Here is a 22,624-nt window from a genome sequence, read left to right on the forward strand (position 1 = left end):
AGCAGTTAACTTCATATCTAACTTTGGTGAAATATCTGGATCTAAGCTTAATGATATCCTGAGATTTCTCACTGCTACAGGGTGGATTTAATATTATAAAATACTACATCTGACGAGTGGAGTGGTCCGGTTAAAACGGAGTCTCTTCGACTCTACTTGACTGTTTGCGAGCAGGGAACTATCACGTTAACAAACCAACCAACCAACATATTCCAGAGGCCACTTGTATGGGGACAAAATTAAATTGTGGATTGACATTGGCCATTTGCAATACCAAACAAACCTTATCAATAGAAATTAACTGTGCAAAAGCATCTTCTGTGCTTTCGGCAGACAGACGGACATATATAGCTAGACCGTCTTAGAATTTAATAAGGTACCACTTTTGTAGGTCTGAGACCCATATTTCAATGTGTTACAAACGAAATTCAATGTGTTACGACAAAATCAAGTTTTATAGAGGGTGGGTATAAAAAATCAAAGTGTTTTAATAAACTATCACTCACTGTTTATTTTCTATATTTTTTTTAGTGTCTAATTTAAGCTTTTTTGTGTTTCTATTTTTTCCGATAAAAAAAATTAATAATATTAAGTAAAATTTTATATCATATTTTCTAAGTACTTTTTTTAAATTCTTGTTATATTCTATTAAATGTATTTATATATTTTATTAAGTAAAGCGCCATTATTTTCTTCTTTATGATTTCTATTATAAGATTTATAAGCAAAAATTGTGTAAAATATTTCAATTATTCTTACTAATATATTATATAATTTATTTATAACATGTTATATTTTTTTTTTTAAATACATAAAAAATATTTATATATTTTTTTTGTTTAGATTTAAGTTTTGTAATTTTTTTTCCTACCAGAAATTATAAAAAAATTAAATGTATGTAAATTGTAAAAAGTTCCCATTTGATTACGTATATTTTTAATTTATTTGTAATGATTATTTTAATCAAACGAAAAATTCGTTTAATTTAAATAAAGTTTTAAAAGGTTTATTTTTAGATACTAGTTTTTTTTTAAAAGAAAATCTTTGGTTTATATGTATTTAGTAAATATATATATATATTTTTTTTTTGGTTAAACAAAAAGCATTTTCAGAATATTTAAATTTTTAAAATAAGAAAAGAAAAATCTCACTATTTTTTGGTTTATTAAGTAAATTATTAGTTTTAGTATTTTCTTTAAATTGACAAGAAAAAAAACTTGGTTGTTTAAATTTATTTTTGGCTAAAATAAGTTATGGCAGAAATTAAACGTAAATACGATTAAATATTTCGTATATATAACAATAAATTTAGTTAATTTAACTACAAGACATGTTAAAAATTATTTAAAATAATAATTGGAATTTCTAGCATAATACTTTTAAAGTATAAATAGTATAAATTTTATTTAAATTTAACACAATATCAGTTTTATTTTGTGAATTTTCAAAAAAAAAAAAAAAATTGCTTTGGTTTTTAGTTTTACTAACTAAAAGCTTGGCCTTAAATTTAACAAAAAAAAAAAAAGAATACTACTTTAATAACTACTTTAGTTTTCCTTTTGTAAAATTTTGTTTGTAATACTTTGTTTTGTTAAAAAAAAAAATAAAGAAATTGTAATTTTAAGGTTAGAATTTCTTTTCTAAGACTCAGCTCAGCTTTTTCTTTACAATGTTAAGGAATTTTTTACTAATTTTCTTAAATTGGTTTAAGATTTCCATTATAATTATATTATCTACTAAGTTAAGGAAGAAAAAAAAAAAAAATAATTCTCTATGTTTCTAGATTTGAGTTTTTTACTATTTCCTTTTTGGGTTTTTTTTTTTTTTGAATATGTCATAGAAGTATGTATTACATCATATATTGGCTTAAAATTTCTTTAAGTTTAAGAGATAAATATAATTTTTGTCTTCATAGTTTTCATATAATTATTATAGTATGTATGTAGAAGAAAGAAAGAGAGAGAGAGCTATATAGAGAGTGTGTCAGTAATAGTAGAGAAATAGTAGTAAGTAGTTGTTGTAAGAAGAGAGAGAGATAGATAGATAGAGATAAAAATGTATTTGTATATATATAAATTTCTTTACTTGACTACATATAAAATTGATCACATATGTACATAATGACTGAAGAAACGATCTTTTATATCGGCATGCTTAATCTTACAATGGGCTTTCATGTTATCTCGACGCGTAAATTTCTGTCCACAGACAGGACACTCATGGCTCTGAGGCCGATGGATGTTGGCGTGATGCCAACGATTTGACACAATTTTATTACAACTGACACAACGATATAGAGTGGGCAGAGTGCCCGATAGCTGTACAAATAACGAAGAATAGTCGATATTATGATCACGCCTATTGGCGGCGGCCGCTGCTGCTGCTGCAGCGGCTGCAGCTGCCGATGATGAGGAGGAGGTTGTCGAAGAGGAGGAATTTGTTAAAGCCGATGTAGATGATAAGTGTTCACTATCGTGGGCCGAGGAGGCAAGAGATGATGACGAAACAATAGTTGTATTACTGCAACCATGATGTCTGTGCAGATGACCATGATGATAGTTGGCCACATGTTGTCCACCGTGTTGCGGTTGTGAGCTGGTATGATGATGATGGTGTGAATGCTGATGATGCTGCTGCAGGGATGAGCTGGACGTTGACGAGGTTGGCTGTTGAGCATGATGATGTTGTTGTTGTTGCTGCTGTTGATGGTGATGATGATGCTGTTGTAAAGCATATAAATGTTGCTGATGTTGTAATGAGGCTGAGGATGTGGTAGAGGCTGTGGGCGAGAGAGCAGCTGCTGCAGCTTCAGCAGCTACCAAGGTATCCAGGGCTGATGAACCACATCTTCCCAAATTTATAACACTCTGAGGTGCTGCTACCACATGTAAGGGTTGCTGTGCATGATGATGATGATGTTGCAATTGGGCCTCGTGATGCAAACGATGTGCTGACGTTATACTGGGCGCTAAATCTGCTTGTTGTTGTTCATCATGATGCTGTTGCTGTTGCAAATACATATCCCTTTGATGACAACGTATCTTTGTTATATCCATTTCCTCACATTTATACTGGCAATCATAGTTATTATTATCCATTATTATTTCTTCACCCTCATGCATGTCATCGGTATCATCACCGCCACCCCCACCACTCCCCCCTTCACCATAATGCAACGTTGATGCCTCATTCCTGAGTATAGGCGGACGACGACGACGTTCCTCTACAGCATGTCTTAGTTCTTCCTCATCATCGTGCTGCTTATCATGTTCGCGTTCATGTTCATGTTGTAAACGTTCTTCTTCCTCTGCCGCTGTCATGTCGTCACCATCACCACTACCACCACCACCGTGTGCCTCTATATCACCTGTAAACATTTTGGTATTATGCAAGTTCTCGTGTTATTATCCAACAAAGAAATTAAGAGAGAAAGTCATTTGCGAGTGTGTTGGGGAAAATATTGTATTCACGAATGTTTTATTTGGATTGAAAAAAGTCAATAAATTTATTTACTAAGTGGAAAAAGCAAATGGTGGCAGGATTTTTGCTGTTTTTTTTTTTTTTTTTTTTTTTGTCAAACGAATTTGTTTTTCATCGCTAAAGCATGTATTTATTTAATAAATATATAATTATTTCTTAATTAGGGTCTGTGTAGATTTAATGGAAATTTCTACTTTAGGGCCTTTCACACGATCACAAGTCTCATGAAAAAGTAAAATTAAATTTCATCCGTCTGACTTAAAAAAGAATAAAAGTCGTATGATTTATATTTTTGTCTTTACACGATTAGTTAGAAACAATAACAAAGTAAAATGAAAACAGCTGTTTCACTTTTTTGTATGTGTTTACATATACATCCCTGATCTAATGCGACTTGCTTGTTTTTTGAATCATTTCAAAAAAATGAAGAGAGCCATACGTCTGTCTTTCTCTGAATGTGTGATTTCTCTCAATGTGAGATGGTTTCATTATATATTGCGTTTAAACGATTCCATATTACTCGTGTGCTCGTATAAAGAGGGCTTTAGTGATAAGTAGTGTGCGGCAAAGTTTTGTTGTTCATTATTATCAATAATGCACAACTTTACTGAACTTTACGAACACTCTAGTATTTATAAAATTAAATATTTTTGTAAAATGTCTAAGTCTAAATAGAATTTCTTAAAAGAGATGTTTACTTGGTATAAAATTGTGTTCAGTAGTGATGCTGTTTGTTTGAGTAGAAGCTTTATAAGACTTCAATCAATATTTGTTCTCAATAAAATGTAAATATTGTTTTTGAAATAATTATATATTTAATATAAAACACAATTTTCGTTTTTTTTTTAGTTAAGCCAATTAAAAAATTCCTAATGAATTTATTATGGTATTAATAAAATTTCTAAATTAAAGGGGTTTCCAACAAAGAATTAATGCATCTAGATTATTAATATCGTTTATGCAAAATTTATAAAAAATTATAATAATAAATAAATAGTAACAACAGTCAACTACAGTTTTTTTTTTGTTTCTTTTTATGGGGGTTTTTTCTTGGTTGTAAAAGGTTTATGGGGTTTTAATTAAATTTGTATATAAAGTTTTTGTTTTTCTTTTGGTTGGTATAGATATTTAATATATATGTATGTAGGTATATATGATTATAATCTGTTAAATATATATGTATGTATATAGCATTAAATAATCAACTAGTGTGTATGAAAATTTCTATTTAAACATATTTTTTTATATAAAAATAAAAATTAAACAACTTAAAAACAAATATTAACGCATTTAACAAAACTCAGTGATAAGGACTATTATAGGAGAGCAGGGCACTTAGGAAATGCCAGGGTTGTAATATTAAAAACAAAATTGTTTGGTTTCTTTTTCAAGTTTTTTTTTTAACAAAACAAAGTATTTTGGTAGGTTTCAAAAAAAAAAAAAAAAAAAAAAAATATAAAATTAAAACAAAGTTAAACTTAAATTTAAAGCCAGTAAAAAAAAATAAATTATAGTTTACAAAAAAAAATTAATATAATAAGTAATTTGATGCTAGGAATAACAAATTATAAATTAAATTAAATTAAAAAAATCATAAATAAGTGATAAATAAACTAAAAATAAAATTAATTGAATAGTGAGTGTCTTTCTTTGTAGTAATGGGTGTAAAAATCTTAAATTTATTATATTTTTTTTTTATTGTTTTGTTTGATTTGTTAAAATATTTCTTTATAGTTTTTCTTCATATTTTAAAACATGTAATCAAATGGGATTTGTTTTTTTTTTAACGTATTTATAATTTATGGTAAAATGTACTTTTTTAAATTCAATGTTGCAACATTATAGTTTTTTTTTTTAATTTGTTTTTCAATACAGTTTTTCCTGTTTTAGTTCCAAAACACTTTTAGGCTAAATAAAAATAAAACTTCTTTTTTATTTAAGGTTTTTGGTATATTTTTTTTAAAGTTCCATAAACATGAATGAATATTTGTTATATTTTACAAAAATAGTGGTATAAAGCCAGTAAACACCATTTATGAAAATATTTTATTTAAATTTTATATTAAAAAAAAAATAACATTTATAAGTTTATTTAAATTTTTTTTTGTAATAAAAAATTATGTGCGGCATTAAATAAATTAAAATTATAAAATAATTTAGTTAGATTCTGTATAATCTTGGGCAAATTCTTAAGAATTTTTTTTGGTTTTAATTTTTTTATAAAAATTAAATTATAAGGACGACACAATATAGAGTTAGTAGAAAGAAAAAAACACAAACATTTAAAAGTGTAAAGTAAAAGAAAATATATAAATTATTTGAAAATGAAAACAAATTATATAAAAAAAAACCTAAAGTTTGCAGATCCACACTTCTAGTTTTGTATTTCGGGGGAATTTTCATTGAAGTTATAGATTTTTGTTGTTGTTTGCAATTCAAACTTTTTTGTTTTAAAAGGTTAATTATTACCAAAAATTACTTTTAAAAGTTGGGATTAAGGCCTTTTTTTTTTGCGTGAAATAAAATTTTAAAATAGTACAAAACACTTAAAGTTAAAATTTTAGTAGTTAATTTAATTTGTTGTAAAAGAAAAACCACAAATACTTAGGAAAAAATTATAACATAATATCACATATACTTTTAGTTAATATTTTGAAAATTTTAATTTTTTTATGATTTTTTTTTTTATTTTATATTATCTTTTTAAAATTTTTTGTATAAGTTGCAACATTAAAGACAAAAAGTAGAGAGGAAATTATAATTATGGTTATATATGTGGTGTTATTTTAAGATTTTTTTTAGTTTAGTTTCATTTGATTTGTGTAATGACTAATATAATAAGTAATAGAATGATAATGGAAGGTATTGGATCTGTTATGCGAGAGAAAAGTACAAAAATTTCGGTTTTGCTTTCATTTTAAGCTTTAGCCCTACAGAGAAGGAGAGTGAGAGAGCAGTATTGTACATAATATGAAAGAAGGGAGCTTTAGTTTATCAACAGAATTTCAGTTTACAGATAAATTTAGCATGGACCAAACATCTTTTTCTAGTCCATAGTCTAGTTGATAGTCTAGTCTATAAGCTAGTCCATAGTCTAGTTTATAGTCTAGTCTACAGTATAGTCTATAGTCTAGTCTATAGTCTTGTCTATAATCTAGTCTATAGTCTAGTCTATAGTCTAGACTATAATCTAGTCTATAATCTAGTCTATAGTCTAGTCTATAGTCTAGTCTATAGTCAAGTCTATAGTCTAGTCTATAGTCTAGTCTATAGTCTAGTCTATAGTCTAGTCTATAGTCTAGTCTATAGTCTAGTCTATAGTCTAGTCTATAGTCTAGTCTATAGTCTAGTCTATAGTCTAGTCTATAGTCTAGTCTATAGTCTAGTCTATAGTCTAGTCTATAGTCTAGTCTAGTCTAGTCTAGTCTATAGTCTAGTCTAGTAGTCTAGTCTATAGTCTAGTCTATAGTCTAGTCTATAGTCTAGTCTATAGTCTAGTCTATAGTCTAGTCTATAGTCTAGTCTATAGTCTAGTCTATAGTCTAGTCTATAGTCTAGTCTATAGTCTAGTCTATAGTCTAGTCTATAGTCTAGTCTATAGTCTAGTCTATAGTCTAGTCTATAGTCTAGTCTATAGTCTAGTCTATAGTCTAGTCTATAGTCTAGTCTATAGTCTAGTCTATAGTCTAGTCTATAGTCTAGTCTATAGTCTAGTCTATAGTCTAGTCTATAGTCTAGTCTATAGTCTAGTCTATAGTCTAGTCTATAGTCTAGTCTATAGTCTAGTCTATAGTCTAGTCTATAGTCTAGTCTATAGTCTAGTCTATAGTCTAGTCTATAGTCTAGTCTATAGTCTAGTCTATAGTCTAGTCTATAGTCTAGTCTATAGTCTAGTCTATAGTCTAGTCTATAGTCTAGTCTATAGTCTAGTCTATAGTCTAGTCTATAGTCTAGTCTATAGTCTAGTCTATAGTCTAGTCTATAGTCTAGTCTATAGTCTAGTCTATAGTCTAGTCTATAGTCTAGTCTATAGTCTAGTCTATAGTCTAGTCTATAGTCTAGTCTATAGTCTAGTCTATAGTCTAGTCTATAGTCTAGTCTATAGTCTAGTCTATAGTCTAGTCTATAGTCTAGTCTATAGTCTAGTCTATAGTCTAGTCTATAGTCTAGTCTATAGTCTAGTCTATAGTCTAGTCTATAGTCTAGTCTAGTCTATAGTCTAGTCTATAGTCTAGTCTATAGTCTAGTCTATAGTCTAGTCTATAGTCTAGTCTATAGTCTAGTCTATAGTCTAGTCTATAGTCTAGTCTATAGTCTAGTCTATAGTCTGGTCTAGTCTATAGTCTAGAGTCTAGTGTATAGTCTAGTCTATAGTCTAGTCTATAGTCCAGTCTATAGTCCAGTCTATAGTCCAGTCTATAGTCTAGTCAATAGTCTAGTCTATAGTCTAGTCTATAGTCTAGTCTATAGTCTATTGTCTAGTCTATAGTCTAGTCTATAGTCTAGTCTATTGTCTAGTCTATACTCTAGTCTATACTCTAGTCTATACTCTAGTCTAGTTTATAGTCTAGTCTATACTCTAGTCTATACTCTAGTCTAGTCTATATTCTAGTCTATAGTCTAGTCTATAGTCTAGTCTATAGTCTAGTCTATATTCTAGTCTATAGTCTATTCTAGTCTATAGTCCAGTCTATAGTCTAGTCTATAGTTTAGTCTATAGTCTAGTCTATAGTCTAGTCTATAGTCTAGTCTATAGTCTAGTCTATAGTCTAGTCTATAGTCTAGTCCATAGTCTAGTCTATAGTCTAGTCTATAGTCTAGTCTAGTCTATAGTCTAGTCTAGTCTATAGTCTAGTCTATAGTCTAGTCTATAGTCTAGTCTATAGTCTAGTCTATAGTCTAGTCTATAGTCTAGTCTATAGTCTAGTCTATAGTCTAGTCTATAGTCTAGTCTATAGTCTAGTCTATAGTCTAGTCTATAGTCTAGTCTATAGTCTAGTCTATAGTCTAGTCTATAGTCTAGTCTATAGTCTAGTCTATAGTCTAGTCTATAGTCTAGTCTATAGTCTAGTCTATATTCTAGTCTATAGTCTAGTCTATAGTCTAGTCTAAAGTCTAGTCTATAGTCTAGTCTATAGTCTAGTCTATAGTCTAGTCTATAGTCTAGTCTATAGTCTAGTCTATAGTCTAGTCTATAGTCTAGTCCATAGTCTAGTCTGTAGTCTAGAGAAAAATTTTTAGTACTTTAAAACCTAAAAATTAAAATTTTTCTTATAAGTTAGCACTATTTCAAAATTTCAATTTTCCATGCCTGAAAATCATTGAAGAGATGTCAGTAATAGAAAATATAAACGCAATGAGCTCTCAAATGTACTCTTTTTTGCATTCGTACGTATGCTACTCCCTTTAAACAAAAATATTATGCTCAATTGTTGAGCTTAGAAATACAATGTAAAGACACAAGAAAATCTATAAATAACACAGAAGAACATTATTGCTTTTAGTGTATTATTAGACTTGGTCTAGTAAAGAAGTCAAATTAACTTTTGTTCTCAATAAAAATAGCTGCCTTCTTTTGGTGAATTTATATTTATATTAAAACTTATTATTGGTTAAAAATAAATGTCTATTTATGATACAAACGATGTGTGTGAGAGAGAGAGAGAGGAGGTTTAGTATAATTATTTGTAAATGAATATATTGTATAGCCAATTTTTATTTTAAACTAAATTATTTATACTTAAACTCTAGGAAAATTATGTAAGAAATTAATTTGTTTTTGTTTGTTTTGTTCAGCTAACAACGGAGGCATTTTTTATTGTTTTTTTATATGTTTAAAACTTGTACTTGATTTTGTTTTAAAAATATTATGTGGATTAATAAAATTTTGAATAAGGATGTTAATTATCAATTTTTTCAAATGTTTTTTTTTTACTTTTACACACGTAGGAAAATTTATTTTCAAGTAAATAGATGTTTTTATATGAATGTTAGAAAAGAAATAATATGAAAAATAAAGAAAAATTAAATGAAAAATAACTAAAAAAAAGTACGCAATGAGAAATAATTTAATAACAAACAACTAAAAGGAAAAAAAGGAAACTAAATTGTTACAAAAAAAAAATAATCAAAAAGAGTGCTGCACAAAGGAGTTTTAGACTTATAAGAAAAAGAAATAATGATAAACTAAAGAAAATTGATGGAAGATTAAAGCTAAATATGGCAGAAGAGTAGTAGAGAGTAGAAGAAAGAAATTTTGTAAATTAAACATGCAACATGCAAAAAAACACATACTACTTATGTATATTTACTAAAATTCAGTTCAGTGCTAAGTATATAAAATATAAATAAAAAATTATAAATAACTATAAGCTGCTTTAATAATTTACTATAAACTAGTTTTCAGTTTTTATTTTTTGTAAAAATATTTTTCTATATAAAAAAAAAATTTCTGTTTATAAGGTGTAAAAATATATTTGTTATATTTGTTTCTTTATTATTTGAAAAGAATTATTGATTTGGTAGGAGAGGTGTTGATCTGTTGCTTTCAAAAGAAGTGATTTTTAGCAAATAAAATATATATTCTTTTTTAAGAAAAAAACTACTAATGAAAGCTTTTGTTTTAAATTATTTTAAATATTAAATTTTATAATTATTTTCTTTTTTTTTCTTTCTTTCAATTGTAGCATATAGTTCTTTCAAAAGGCGTTGGCTAAAGTTTCAATTTTCTAAAAATTGAAATACTTACACAAGCGTTTTAATTCAACTTTTTTTTTAAAGGATTACAAAAAATATATATTTCTTATTTGATTTGTTTTTTCAAACATTTTGGTTTTTAAAGAAAGTCATAGTGAAATTAATGTGTAATTTTTTTATAAAGAAATTAAGTTTTTTGGAAATTAATTTGTATCATGCAAATTAAGGGAAAATTATAAAATGAAAAACTTAAAACCGGTAAATATTAAAAAGGGAAAAGGTAAATATAAAAATAAAAAAACTAATTTAAAATTTACATATTTCATTAAAATTATGTTTAAGTTAAAGTTAAATTATACAGGTTTTTTTAAGTAAAAATAAAAACAAAGCCCCAATTACTAGTTAATTTTAGGTGTTATTTTATATTATTTGTTGTATTTCGAAAATTTACATTAAAATTTTGATTTCCAAAAAAATATAGTTTAATTTCTTTAATTAATAAAAATACAAATGAAATGTGTTTTAATGCCTTAGGAACTAACACACAATTACTATAGGGAAGTAAAGTCGGGCATGGCCAATCATATGGTACCCTACATAAGTTAAGAGTATATTTTAAAAATGAAAAAAATCATATGTTGAATTTTAACTTAATTCCGACTTATTTAAGCAATTTTTGAATCATATACAAAATCTTCGAAAAGAGGCTTTTATAGGAGTTGGGGTTAAATATATGCGGGTCCTCACAATTTGGTGGAGGATTTTATTCTTATATCGCGATACTTATGGTTATAAGTCAATTATGAACGTTTAACTCTCACGTATACGAGACACCGGTATCCCAAGTTTTTTTTTAACATTTTTCTCGATTTTGAGCGTAATTTTGAGTTCACTGCTACAGTAAATGTCTATTTCCAAAGAAAAATAAGTTATTTTTTAGAATTTGATGTCACACATGCTAAAAAGGATAATATCCTGCGATATCCTTCGAAAACAATTTTTCCATTTTTCATCAAAAATTATCATTATACGTCAAAATAAGTGTGTCATATCCATAAAAAGGGGATTAGGGTCAGTTGAGGGCAGATCATTACAGAAATAGGCAGTGTTATTAATGTTTATATAAAACTTAGTTGTGCCCGAATTCTGAAGAGACGTACTAGTATAGTCGTTAGTTATGAGCTAAAAAGCTTAAATCGGAAGGGCCGGAACCAGCTCACGAGCGGGAACCGAAAAACTGAAGGGCCAACAAAAAAGAGCGGAAAAAAGGGCGACGAGCGAGGTGAAGCGACGAGCGAGCGAAGCGAGCGAGCGACGAGCAGCGAGCGAGCTGAGCGAGAGAGCGAGCGAGCACGGGAGCGAGCGAGCGAGAGCGAGCGAGGCGAGCGAGCAGCGTAGCGAGCGAGCGAGCGAGCAGCGAGCGAGCGAAGAGAAGCGAGCGAGCGAGCGAGCGAGCGAGCGAGCGAGCGAGCGAGCGAGCGAGCGAGCAGCGAGCGAGCGAGCGAGCGAGCGAGCGAGCGAGCGAGCGAGCGAGCGAGCGAGCGAGCGAGCGAGCGAGCGAGCGAGCGAGCGAGCGAGCGAGCGAGCGAGCGAGCGAGCGAGCGAGCGAGCGAGCGAGAGAGCGAGCGAGCGAGCGAGCGAGCGAGCGAGCGAGCGAGAGCGAGCGAGCGAGCGAGCGAGCGAGCGAGCGAGCGAGCGAGCGAGAGAGCGAGCAGGAGCGAGCGAGCGAGCGAGCGAGCGAGCGGCGAGCGAGCGAGCGAGCGAGCGAGCGAGCGAGCGAGCGAGAGAGCGAAGCGACGAGCGAGCGAGCGAGAAGCGAGCGAGCAGCGAGCAGGCGAGCGAGCGAGCGAGCGAGCGATCGAGGAGCGAGCGAGCGAGCTAGCGAGCGAGCTAGCAGCTAGCGATGATCTAGATCTATCTATCTAGCGATCTATCTATCTATCTATCTATCTATCTATCTATCTATCTATCTATCTATCTATCTATCTATCTATCTATCTATCTATCTATCTATCTATCTATCTATCTATCTATCTATCTATCTGTCATATGCATTCTCGACCTTTCCATGGTATGATTTGAACTGGGGTCGAATCAGGGAGCCTTATAATCTGCAACTAAGGTTACTGGTAGCCTTCAGGGAAGAATCTCGGACTTTGACTTGTCACAAAAATTGCACGTGGTGGCTGTGGTTAAAATCCAAACTCGCGGGAAGTGAATGTTGGTTCCGATTGCAAGGTAAAGTCTATAATTCGGGATAAGTTCGGTGCTGTTGCCGAAATAACAAATACCCCGCAGAGCAGTGACTATGGGACTAATCATTGGAAATTTGTTTGTACAAATTAAAACAAATTTAAAAGTTTACAGGAATACTTTTCACGACCCCAGGTGACGTAGTTCCTGAGTTTCTCGATTACGAACAAACATTACATTTTTATTTATATGGATGACAGGTTTTATTTAAAACACATCTCATTTGTTTAGTATAATTTTCACTGTTCCTTTTTTTTGATTTCAAACCAATTAATAAACATTTATCCCTATGGCAAATAATGCCGAATATTGCATTTCCTGTCCCTTTTTAATGTTTCCCTTTCCTATTATATATATAAATATATTAGGGAACTATTTATTTACAATAGTTGACTTTGTTCAAAAATTATTGTTAACAAAATTCTATGCATAATTTTCAGGGAAAAAAGGGATGATATATAAATATATCAAGTGAAATTTTTAATTTGCTATAGGGATAATTATTTTTAATAAAAAATATATATTTTTGTATGTAAATAAATTGAAATATTAAGAAAAAGAAAATTAACTTAAATTTAAAAATAAACAAATTATTAACTACAAATTATAAATTAAAAGAAAAAATTAATATTTATACAACAAAATTTAAAGAAAAAAAAATCAGGACTATTACTTAATATAGGAAAACAAAATACTACTATTTAAAACCAAAAAAAAAAAAATTGTTTGATACTAAGGGCAAACTTTTATATAAATATATAAGTAAGTATATTATAGTATTAAGTAAGTAAGTAGTATATTAACAAGGAGTTAACAGATACATTTTTAAAATATATATTTATATATAAAAAAATAATAATATGGAAAAATTGTAATTAGAGACTTACCATCAATATTATCAGACTGATCGAAGGGTAATTGTTTTGTATCATTATGGTCCTCTCGTGTATCGGCGGCCTGTAAAGCATGGCTTGACAATAACGACGACATATCATCGGCTGTATGTTTTAAAGCTCCGGGCTGGTGGAAAAAAACATTTAAAGAATATAGATAATTTTATATGTTTAATGAAAGTTTATAGAGAGAGAGACAGATATAGAAAAACTTGTGGTATTTTTTGTATAAAAGTTTTATATATTTTTTTTATTAATAATTAAAGAAAAAATGCTTTAAACCTTAAAAAAACTTAAACGAATATTTATTATTTTGTATTGCTACAATTTAAACAAAAACTTAAAATTAATAAAAAATACTTTACATTTATTAAATATGTTCTTAAATTAAAATTATAACAAAATAATTGTAACCTGAGTTTAACAAATTGTTAAGAAAACTTTCAAAAAGCTTTGATATTTACTAATACAACGTTTTTTGCTCTATAAGGCTTTTTTATATTAAATTAATAACTATGCATGTTTAATATATTTATTATAAGCTTTAGAAAGTCTGCTTTTAGCGGTGGGATTTCCTTTACTAGAGGCAGCTTTAAAAAGCTTTATATTTGTATTTACATTTTCAGCTTTCAAGGAACCATGCTTGTAAGTCTCTCTGAATAAAACATCTGAAGATCGAGTGATAAATGAGCTTTATGTCTTTTGAACACATATGCCTGTGTAGGCTAATGTACGCTCACGAGAGAGTTCGTTGCCGATATGTTTTCTCAACAAACCTAATAACTACAGCTGAATTTTATCTGACAAATAGATGTAACTTAAATAATAAATGAATTTATTTATAATGGAAGCTGTTTTAAACAAATACTTAATTGGAGCTTTTTCATTAAATGATCTAAGCTTTGTATGAGTCCTTCTCAGGGCATGTTCTAAATTTGACTTTTTCACGAAAGCTTTCTTTCAATTGAGTTACTAATTTAAAGAAATTTCTTTAGAAATTTCCACTATAAATTACGAACTATCATCTCCAACATTTATGGTTATAATTTCGGGTTTTTTTGTTGTACTATCCGATTTCTCGCCACTATTATCTGCTTTGGACTGTGACATAGAGTTGTCAGAGCTTTTTGACGTTTGCTGTTGAGTTTCTGTTTCTTTCAGTTCTCTCTCATAGCACATACGATGAGATTTACATTTATTATGATGATTAACGATTTCTAAACGGAAATTGGAATTGCCCTCTACAAAAGAAGTGCGTATATCTGGTAATTCACTAGACCATTTGCGACAAAATTTGCAATACATGGTATTAGACTGTTCATCGAATTGCAGCCAATCGTAAAGAAACAACCAATTGGTACGAAAACGACCATTTTTACGAGATGTAGGCGCGGGAGTTGTGGGTACTTGAACGCTGCTGGGTGTAGAGACTGCATACGATGTGGCGGGATTTCTTGAACTAGAGGCAGGTTCGGTACAAACATTAAGGTACTGCTGTTGTTGTTGCTGCTGCTGTTGTAATAAACGTTGTATGGTAGAGGTAGCGGCCATTTCTATATCGGCCACATTTTGTTGCCAGGCATTTTTAAAATGTTGCTGTGTTTGATGTTGCAAACGTTTTAATTGTACTTCTACTGCCTGTTGAAACATTAAGGATTGCTGTTGATCATTTTGTAGACGTTCTTGCTCTAACTTTTGTTGTTGTTGCTGTTGGTGTTTTTGTTGCTTTTGGAAATTTTCATATTCCTGTTGCAAATGTTTGGTAAATGTTTCGGTGGCAATTTGTTTGAAATCTTTAGCAGCTTGTTGCTGTTGTTTTTGTTGTTCATGCATAGAAAGTTTTTGTGGTCGTGGAGGATTATCGAGATTAATAGTGGTCTTTAGTTTAGAAGGCCAATTTGGATTTTTCAAACAAAATTATATATAAAAAATAGAAAAAGAAAACAAAATAAAAAGAAAAATTACAACTTAAGAAAATTAAAATTTTTTGTTTTTTTTTTTTGCAAACAAAACAAGACAGAAAAGTTTATATTTAAAGGGGAAGGATTATTGTGCTGTTTCTGGTTTAAAGAGTCTGTTTAGAGTGTTTAAAAATGTTGATGTGTTTTATGTTGTGTATGTGAGTGTTTTGTTTTAAGAAACTTCAAAAGAAAATTTATAATTGGAATAGAAAATTTTATTTAAAACAAAAAAAAAAAACTGTTTAAATTGTTTAGATTTTTTCTTTTTCTCGGCCGATACCACGATCACTTATGCATATGCTCTCTTTCTCTCTCAATAATCCTTCGTCCTTCTAAAAACATTTCATCATTCTTTTTATTTACAACAAAAACAAATTTCATTTCTTAAGTTTTAATTTCATTTCATATTTTTGTTTTCAATTTTGAAATCAAATAAATTTTGCGTCTATTTTCTTTTTAAGGTTTAAAGCATCAAATATTTCTTTATACAATCATAAAAATAAATTCTAGTAACAACAGAAAGAAAATGGTTTAAATATACAAAAAATGAATATATAAATTATAATTTTAGTTTAGCAATTGGAACCATCGCACCGGTCCAAAGAAAAAACCTTAACAAATTAAAGCGAAACATAAAAAAAAATAAAAAAATAAAATGCTTTCTACTGTCTGAAACATTTAAAAAGTGTTTATAAACATATTGCTACTAAACTCACTAACAGTAAATATGTATGTAAACTCATATTAATAAAACAATATTTAAAGTTAAACCGGTTTTGCATGTTAACTTTAATAATCATATTTGAATATGGGTCATATACATATGTATAATACAAAGGCATTAGTACAGCAACATGTTTATAAACACGTTTTCTTTAAAACGATAACTCAAATTTGCTTTTTGTTTCTCTTTATTAGGCTACACTTTGAAATGTTTAACTTTATAATACCAACTATGATTTACAAATGATAAGAAAAAACAATATCAATTATAAAAACTTACCGGCAAGTATTCGGGTGGCAAGGAGACATGATGTTCACGCTGCTGTTGTTGTTGTTGGGCATCTATTAATTCCTGTTTAATACTCAACGATTGATTTAAACCCATACCACCAGATGTTGCATTAACATTACCGCCACCACTAAGAGCACTCGCCGACAACGGACTATCGCGTCGACCACCAGAATCTTCGGTCTCTGATGTATTACCACCTCCGCCAAGAGATTTTGGCACGGGACTTGATTTAAAATTTGTGGGTGCCTAGAAGAAAAAATTAAAATTAGATTGAGTTTTTAGATTTTAAAATTAATATTTTATTTTATTATGAACATTATAAAATGTTTAGCAACATATTGCTGGAAGTTTTTTACAATTAAAGAAAATTATTACTTTATCAAATTATTTATTAGCAAATGCGTTAATAAACCAACATAAACATGCACACTTATAAATCCGAATCCGGCCTCAAAAAATTTATCGAACATTTTCTATAAAAAGCGAATTTATAGAATTTTTTTTTTTAAAGCGAATTTATAGAAAATTTTCTTTAAATACGAATTTATCGAAAATGGTTTATAAAAAGCAGATTTATCGAAAATTGTTTATAAAAAAAGCAAATTTATCGAAAATTTTCTATAAAAAGCAAATTTATCGAAAATTTTCTATAAAAAGCAAATTTATCAAAAATTTTCTATAAATAGCAAATTTATCAAAAATTTTCTATAAATAGCAAATTTATCAAAAATTTTCTATAAAAAGCAAATTTATCGAAAATTGTTTATATAAAGCAAATTTATCGAAAATTGTTTATAAAAAGCAAATTTATCGAAAATTGTTTATAAAAAGCAAATTTATGGAAAATTTTCTAAAAAAAAGTGAATTTATCGAAAATTTTCTATAAAAAGTGAATTTATCGAAAATGTTCTAAAAAAGTGAATTTATGGAAAATTTTCTAAAAAAGTGAATTTATCGAAAATTTTCTATAAAAAGTGAATTTATCGAAAATTTTCTAAAAAAAGTGAATTTATCGAAAATTTTCTAAAAAAAAGTGAATTTATCGAAAATTTTCTAAAAAAAAGTAAATTTATCGAAAATTTTCTAAAAAGAGTGAATTTATCGAAAATTTTCTAAAAAAAGTGAATTTATCGAAAATTTTCTAAAAAAAAGTGAATTTGTCGAAAATTTTCTAAAAAAAGTGAATTTATCAAAAATTTTCTAAAAAAAAAGTGAATTCATCGAAAATTTTCTAAAAAAAAGTGAATTTATCGAAAATTTTCTAAAAAAAGTGAATTTATCGAAAATTTTCTAAAAAAAAGTGAATTTATCGAAAATTTTCTATAAAAAGTGAATTTGTCGAAAATTTTCTATAAAAAGCGAATTTGACAAACATTTTCTATAAAAACCGAATCTGTTAACAATTTTTAATAAAACCGAATTTATCGAAAAATTAAAATTTTTTATAAAAAGAAAATTTATCGTAGATTTTCTATAAAAAGAACATTCATCGTAAATTTTCTATATAAAGAACATTTATCATAAATTTTCTATATAAAGAACATTTATCGTAAATATTGTATAAAAAGAAAATTTATCGTAAATATTGTATAAAAGAAAATTTATCGTAAATTATCTATAAAACGAAAATTTATCGTAAATTTTCCATAAAAAGAAAATTTATCGTAAATTTTCTATAAAAAGAAAATTTATCGTAAATTTGACTTTAGCGATCTTCAATCCTTTAGAAGAGTATACTTTAGTCTCTGGTTTAAAAATTTCTTGATCTGTCTAGTAAGTAAACTAGTTTATGGACTAGTCAATAGCCTAGTCAAGAGACTAGTTAATAAACAGACCCATAGTCTAGCCTATATATTGTTGTAATAATTCTCTGGCAGAACGATAGCAATGTTTAATATTATTTGCGATAAAAACAAATTTGTTTATTGAAAATGTTTGGCAACATGTTGCATAACTGAAATATTAATGTTGAAGAAAACATTTTATAATCTTATTCATTTTGTTATTTGTTGGCGGCAACGTGTTGATGATATGTTGCCGGCAACATACAAATGCTTATTTCCTGACAAATCTTTCTAACAAACATCCCTGCCAACAAGATTCTTAATTGTTGTCCAAATGTTTAGAGACAGTTGAAAATTAGAAACCACTTTTTTGGGTTTGCTATCATTTGTTAAAATAATTTAGTTATAAAAATATAATTTTTATAAATTTTTTGCAATGATTACAACACGAGTACTTTTATATTAAAAGTGTTATCAATAAAAATTATAAGAATTCTTTGAACGTAAAAGAGTGTGTAAGAGTGTTTATCAAATTAAAAAAATATATTTTACATTATTTAACAAACAAAATACATGAATTTAATTGCAAGTCGTATAAATATAATTTCACTTTCATATAAATAACCAAACAACTATGTAGTAATTGTTTTTGTTATTTTGGTAATAGGCCAACAAAAATGTTAGAAATTTAGTTTGAAACAAAAACATTGCATAAATTTATTATGTATATTTAATGATTTTCTATTAGTTTATTATGATGATATGTTTGTTTATTGTTGTAATCTTTATACTAAATATGAAATAAAATATTTTAAATACCACAAATATGTGGTTTGTGTGTTTAAGTGTAATGGAAAACATAAATATTTCAAATTAGTTGTTGAGTAGGGGGGTTGTTTTTAATTTATATATATTTTTTGTACAAATTGTTGCCGTTAGTGCAACGGAAACCGGAAGTGTTGTGTTGTGTGTAAGAGTAGTTGTAGGTGTTGAATTGTATCCCATGGCGGAAACATTTAAATTTTACAAATTCTTCTTCTAAATGTTCACACTAAATAAAATTATGCATAATTTATGATGTCGACTTAATTACAATATTAATTGCACATACACACACACAACTATTATGCAGATTTTTATTAGGTATTTAATAAATTTAAAGCCAAATTAGTGATAGAGAAAGATTTTAATTATGGAAAATTATTATGTATTTAAAGCAATAAAGAAATTTATTTAATTTAAAGTTAAAAGGTATTAAATTAAACTTTAAATATTAGATATACATTGTTGATTATCTATTTTGTTAGTGATATGTGTAAATAAAGTTTAGCAAAATAAATCAGTAAAATTTGCTTAATAAAATTAAAAACATAATTTTATTTTCTAACAGAAAACATTTGAAAATATAGTACTTCCCTATAATCTCAATATGTAAAATAATGCATTTTTCATAGTCTATAACTCACCTGAGAGTCTTGAGTGTAATGCCTGTCCTGTACATTCGCATTTGGGGTCGAGGTCAACAAATTATCACAGTTGGATGAGTTCTTACGTCTTCGCTTATTACTAATAATATGCTCCGGTGTGGTCGACACCTCTCTATCACGATCTCTCTTACTCTGATTACTATAGTCTAGCTGCACAAGGTCATCACCACCGCGACGTTCATCGGTACGTTCAACGTTACCACCGCTAACGCCGCCACCAACACCATCACCACCAACCCTCACACCATTATCGTTAACACCCCGTTCACTACCACGATCACTGCCAGCATCACCGCGGCTATTCAATACATCAGCACTAGCACTTCGACTGGCTGCTGCTGCCACTGCTGCAGCTACGGCCGCAGCGGCTGCACTACCCACACTAGGAGATCGTTCACTGCCGGTTAAACCTAAAGCAGCTGCAGCCGATTGTAAACTGCTGCTACCACTAGCAGCGGCAACAGCAGCAGCAGCTGCTGCGGCGGCTGCCGCCGCTGAACTACGTTCACTAAGACTGCTACTACTGCGGTGAGAGTGTATGTCATCGCGTAAATCTCCACGTCCCCGATCGCGGGATTCCCGTTCACCACGCATGCCCAGACCAACGCCTGAGCCATAAGGTGTTCGGCCAGTGGGTGATGAGGCTTCTGTATCGCGGTGTTTATCGAGGTCGGAAGGATAATTTAAATTGTTGTTATCTGTAAGACCACGCACCTTTAAAGGAAATTAATACAAACATTTAAGTAATTAATTATTTTTTTTGATCTGATAAAACGCTTTAACATACCTGCAGACTTTCGGCTGTTTTGAGGAACATCGGTAATGAACTTTGGCCGACATTTACTTCGCCCTTGTACATGAAATCTAGCAGGGAACGTATTTCTGAGTATCTGACATCTTTCAAATAGATGATGGGATGTGGATGTTGGTTCTGCAGGAATATAGTTTCGAAATATGGACTGCATGCTGATAATATGGCTTGATGTGCCTAAAAAGGAAATAAAAATATGTATTATAAGCACGTATTTAATATAAGTTTTATTGCCATAAGTTGTAAATGTCTTATTAAATACATATTTATTATGTCACTTGAGAGCATATAAACGTTTTAACAGTTTATTGTCAACGTGATTTATCTGACATGTCAATTATCATATTACTATCATTATTATCCTGTGCTTTCATACACACATACTTATTATCATTACTACCTGCTATTTACTACACAGAATAAGAATTTTACACTGAAAGAAACAATTTCGTAAAAGAAAAGTAATTGCTTTGTTTACTTTATCTTAATAGGATTTTGAAAGGAGTTGTAAAAAATGCAAGAGAACTATTTATGTACTTGTCAAAATGATTATGGCAATGCTATGTGAAGCTTGAATAATTTTTATATCTAGATTTTTGTCTCAGTGTCAAAATATATACTTATTTTTAGCTTCGTTCTTTGATGACAATACTGTCAACTACGAATTGGCAACAATTCATTTATTAAATATTTACGCCACTGTTCTCTATTCTACTAATTCGTACTCGTTCTATATTCTGTGCATCATATAACAGAACTTAATATATGCAGAGATGGAAAGTGAAAATTTATAAATACTACTTTTTAGTGGAGTCGATTTGGACATGTCCGTCTGTCTGTTTGTATTTATGTTGTAATCAGTTTTCAGAAGACCCCAGTTATCTATTATCAGATCCAAATCTTCAATAATTCTATCTAACATACGTCCGGAAATCAGCAAAAATCGGTCCATACATTTTGATGTTTTGTACATGGTGAGACAGTTTTAGTTTTTAAAGCACTATCGGATGTTAAAAACTAATACCGAATTTTCCATCCCCGCTTGGCTTGACTATGAGAAAAAAGAAAAAACCTGTTGCTTTGTGGCAAACATTACCGTTAGTCGTTTTCAGTCACACTAAAGGTATTTTACTGCTATTTTAACACTTACAGGATTTGCGACAATTGTCCTGTAATAAATTGATGCCTTCTCATGACAATGCAGTTTCTTTTCACTTTTTGTTTTCTATTTTTGATTTTTGTTCCTGGCAGTATATTCATTTTTTTATTTTATATTTTGCTACTCTGTTCTTTTCATTTCATTTCCGTTCAAGCTTGTGTATGTCATGACGTGTCGTGGCATGGCGTATGCAAGTGTTTGAGTGTAAAAAGAAAAATATATATATAAAAAACGTGTGTCGAACTTTTTCAACATTGCAATTTATTTATATTTCCCTGCATCCGGACCAGAGTTTAATTTGACACATTGAGTTGTAAAGTGAATTAAGTTTTACATAGCAAACACATACAATATGCATGAGCATTGTATTGGTCGTTTGGTCAAGTTGGTTGGTTGATGGTACCTTTGCAACTTTAACCATATTGGCTGCTGTTGAAGTCAGCCGCAATAACAATGACTTTGTAAAATCAAATTTATCAAATAATATACATGTGTACGTATGTATGGAAAGAATTTGTTGCTGGAATCCCAAAGAAACGTTGAAAAAACCAACTTATTGTTGCTGACAATTGTATATAAAATGTCTGTATAATTGAGGCATTTTCTCAATTGTACTTTTAATTACAGGAGGGGTAACATTCAAGTGACCACTGCTTCATATTTTTTTGGATTTTTTTTTTCATAATATACATAGTTCTGCAACATAATCTAATGACAAGGAAAAAAAGCTTTGAGTTTTTTTAAACCATTGCTGTTATTAACGCACGATTATTACTAAGTGCCTCAGTTGAAAAGGTGTTGTGTTGAAGTAATTAAGTTTAAATTTTCATAAAGTTTAAATTCTTAAAATCTTTAAATAAATTTTTCATTAATATTTTGCCAGCAACATGTTGCTATAGATATTTTAAATTGGAAACGCTAAGAAGTTATTACTTGAACCTTGAAAATATAATTTAAACATGATTTTGTTTAGCAACATGTTGACAAATTAGATTGGAAACGCATTTAATGTTAACGAACTGAATTATTGAACAAATATATGATAAACATTTCTGTTCTTTAGTGGATTTAACTAATAGACTATA

General features: G+C 29.3%; 1 protein-coding gene across 6 annotated transcripts in view; it reads right to left on the bottom strand.

Moving 5' to 3' along the window:
* LOC119599824 (sex determination protein fruitless) overlaps nt 1–22,624 on the bottom strand; it is an 88,145-nt gene that overhangs the window by 22,769 nt on the left and 42,752 nt on the right. For 3 of the 6 annotated variants that reach the window (XM_037949727.1, XM_037949726.1, XM_037949725.1), the window contains 4 exons: nt 20,357–20,557; nt 19,549–20,283; nt 16,287–16,544; nt 13,317–13,449 (listed from right to left, as the gene is read on the bottom strand). In XM_037949727.1, coding sequence (XP_037805655.1) covers nt 13,317–13,449; nt 16,287–16,544; nt 19,549–20,283; nt 20,357–20,557 — 1,327 coding nt within the window. Of the gene's footprint in view, nt 1–1,478; nt 3,368–13,316; nt 13,450–13,739; nt 15,201–16,286; nt 16,545–19,548; nt 20,284–20,356; nt 20,558–22,624 lie in introns of those variants that run through there. The other 3 variants (XM_037949724.1, XM_037949722.1, XM_037949723.1) reach the window with 3 other exon arrangements.

This window comes from Lucilia sericata, unplaced genomic scaffold (genome assembly GCF_015586225.1).
Source record: "Lucilia sericata isolate MDLA Ls3-8-SP2 unplaced genomic scaffold, ASM1558622v1 Contig000089F_arrow, whole genome shotgun sequence".
Taxonomy (NCBI): Eukaryota; Metazoa; Arthropoda; class Insecta; order Diptera; family Calliphoridae; genus Lucilia; species Lucilia sericata.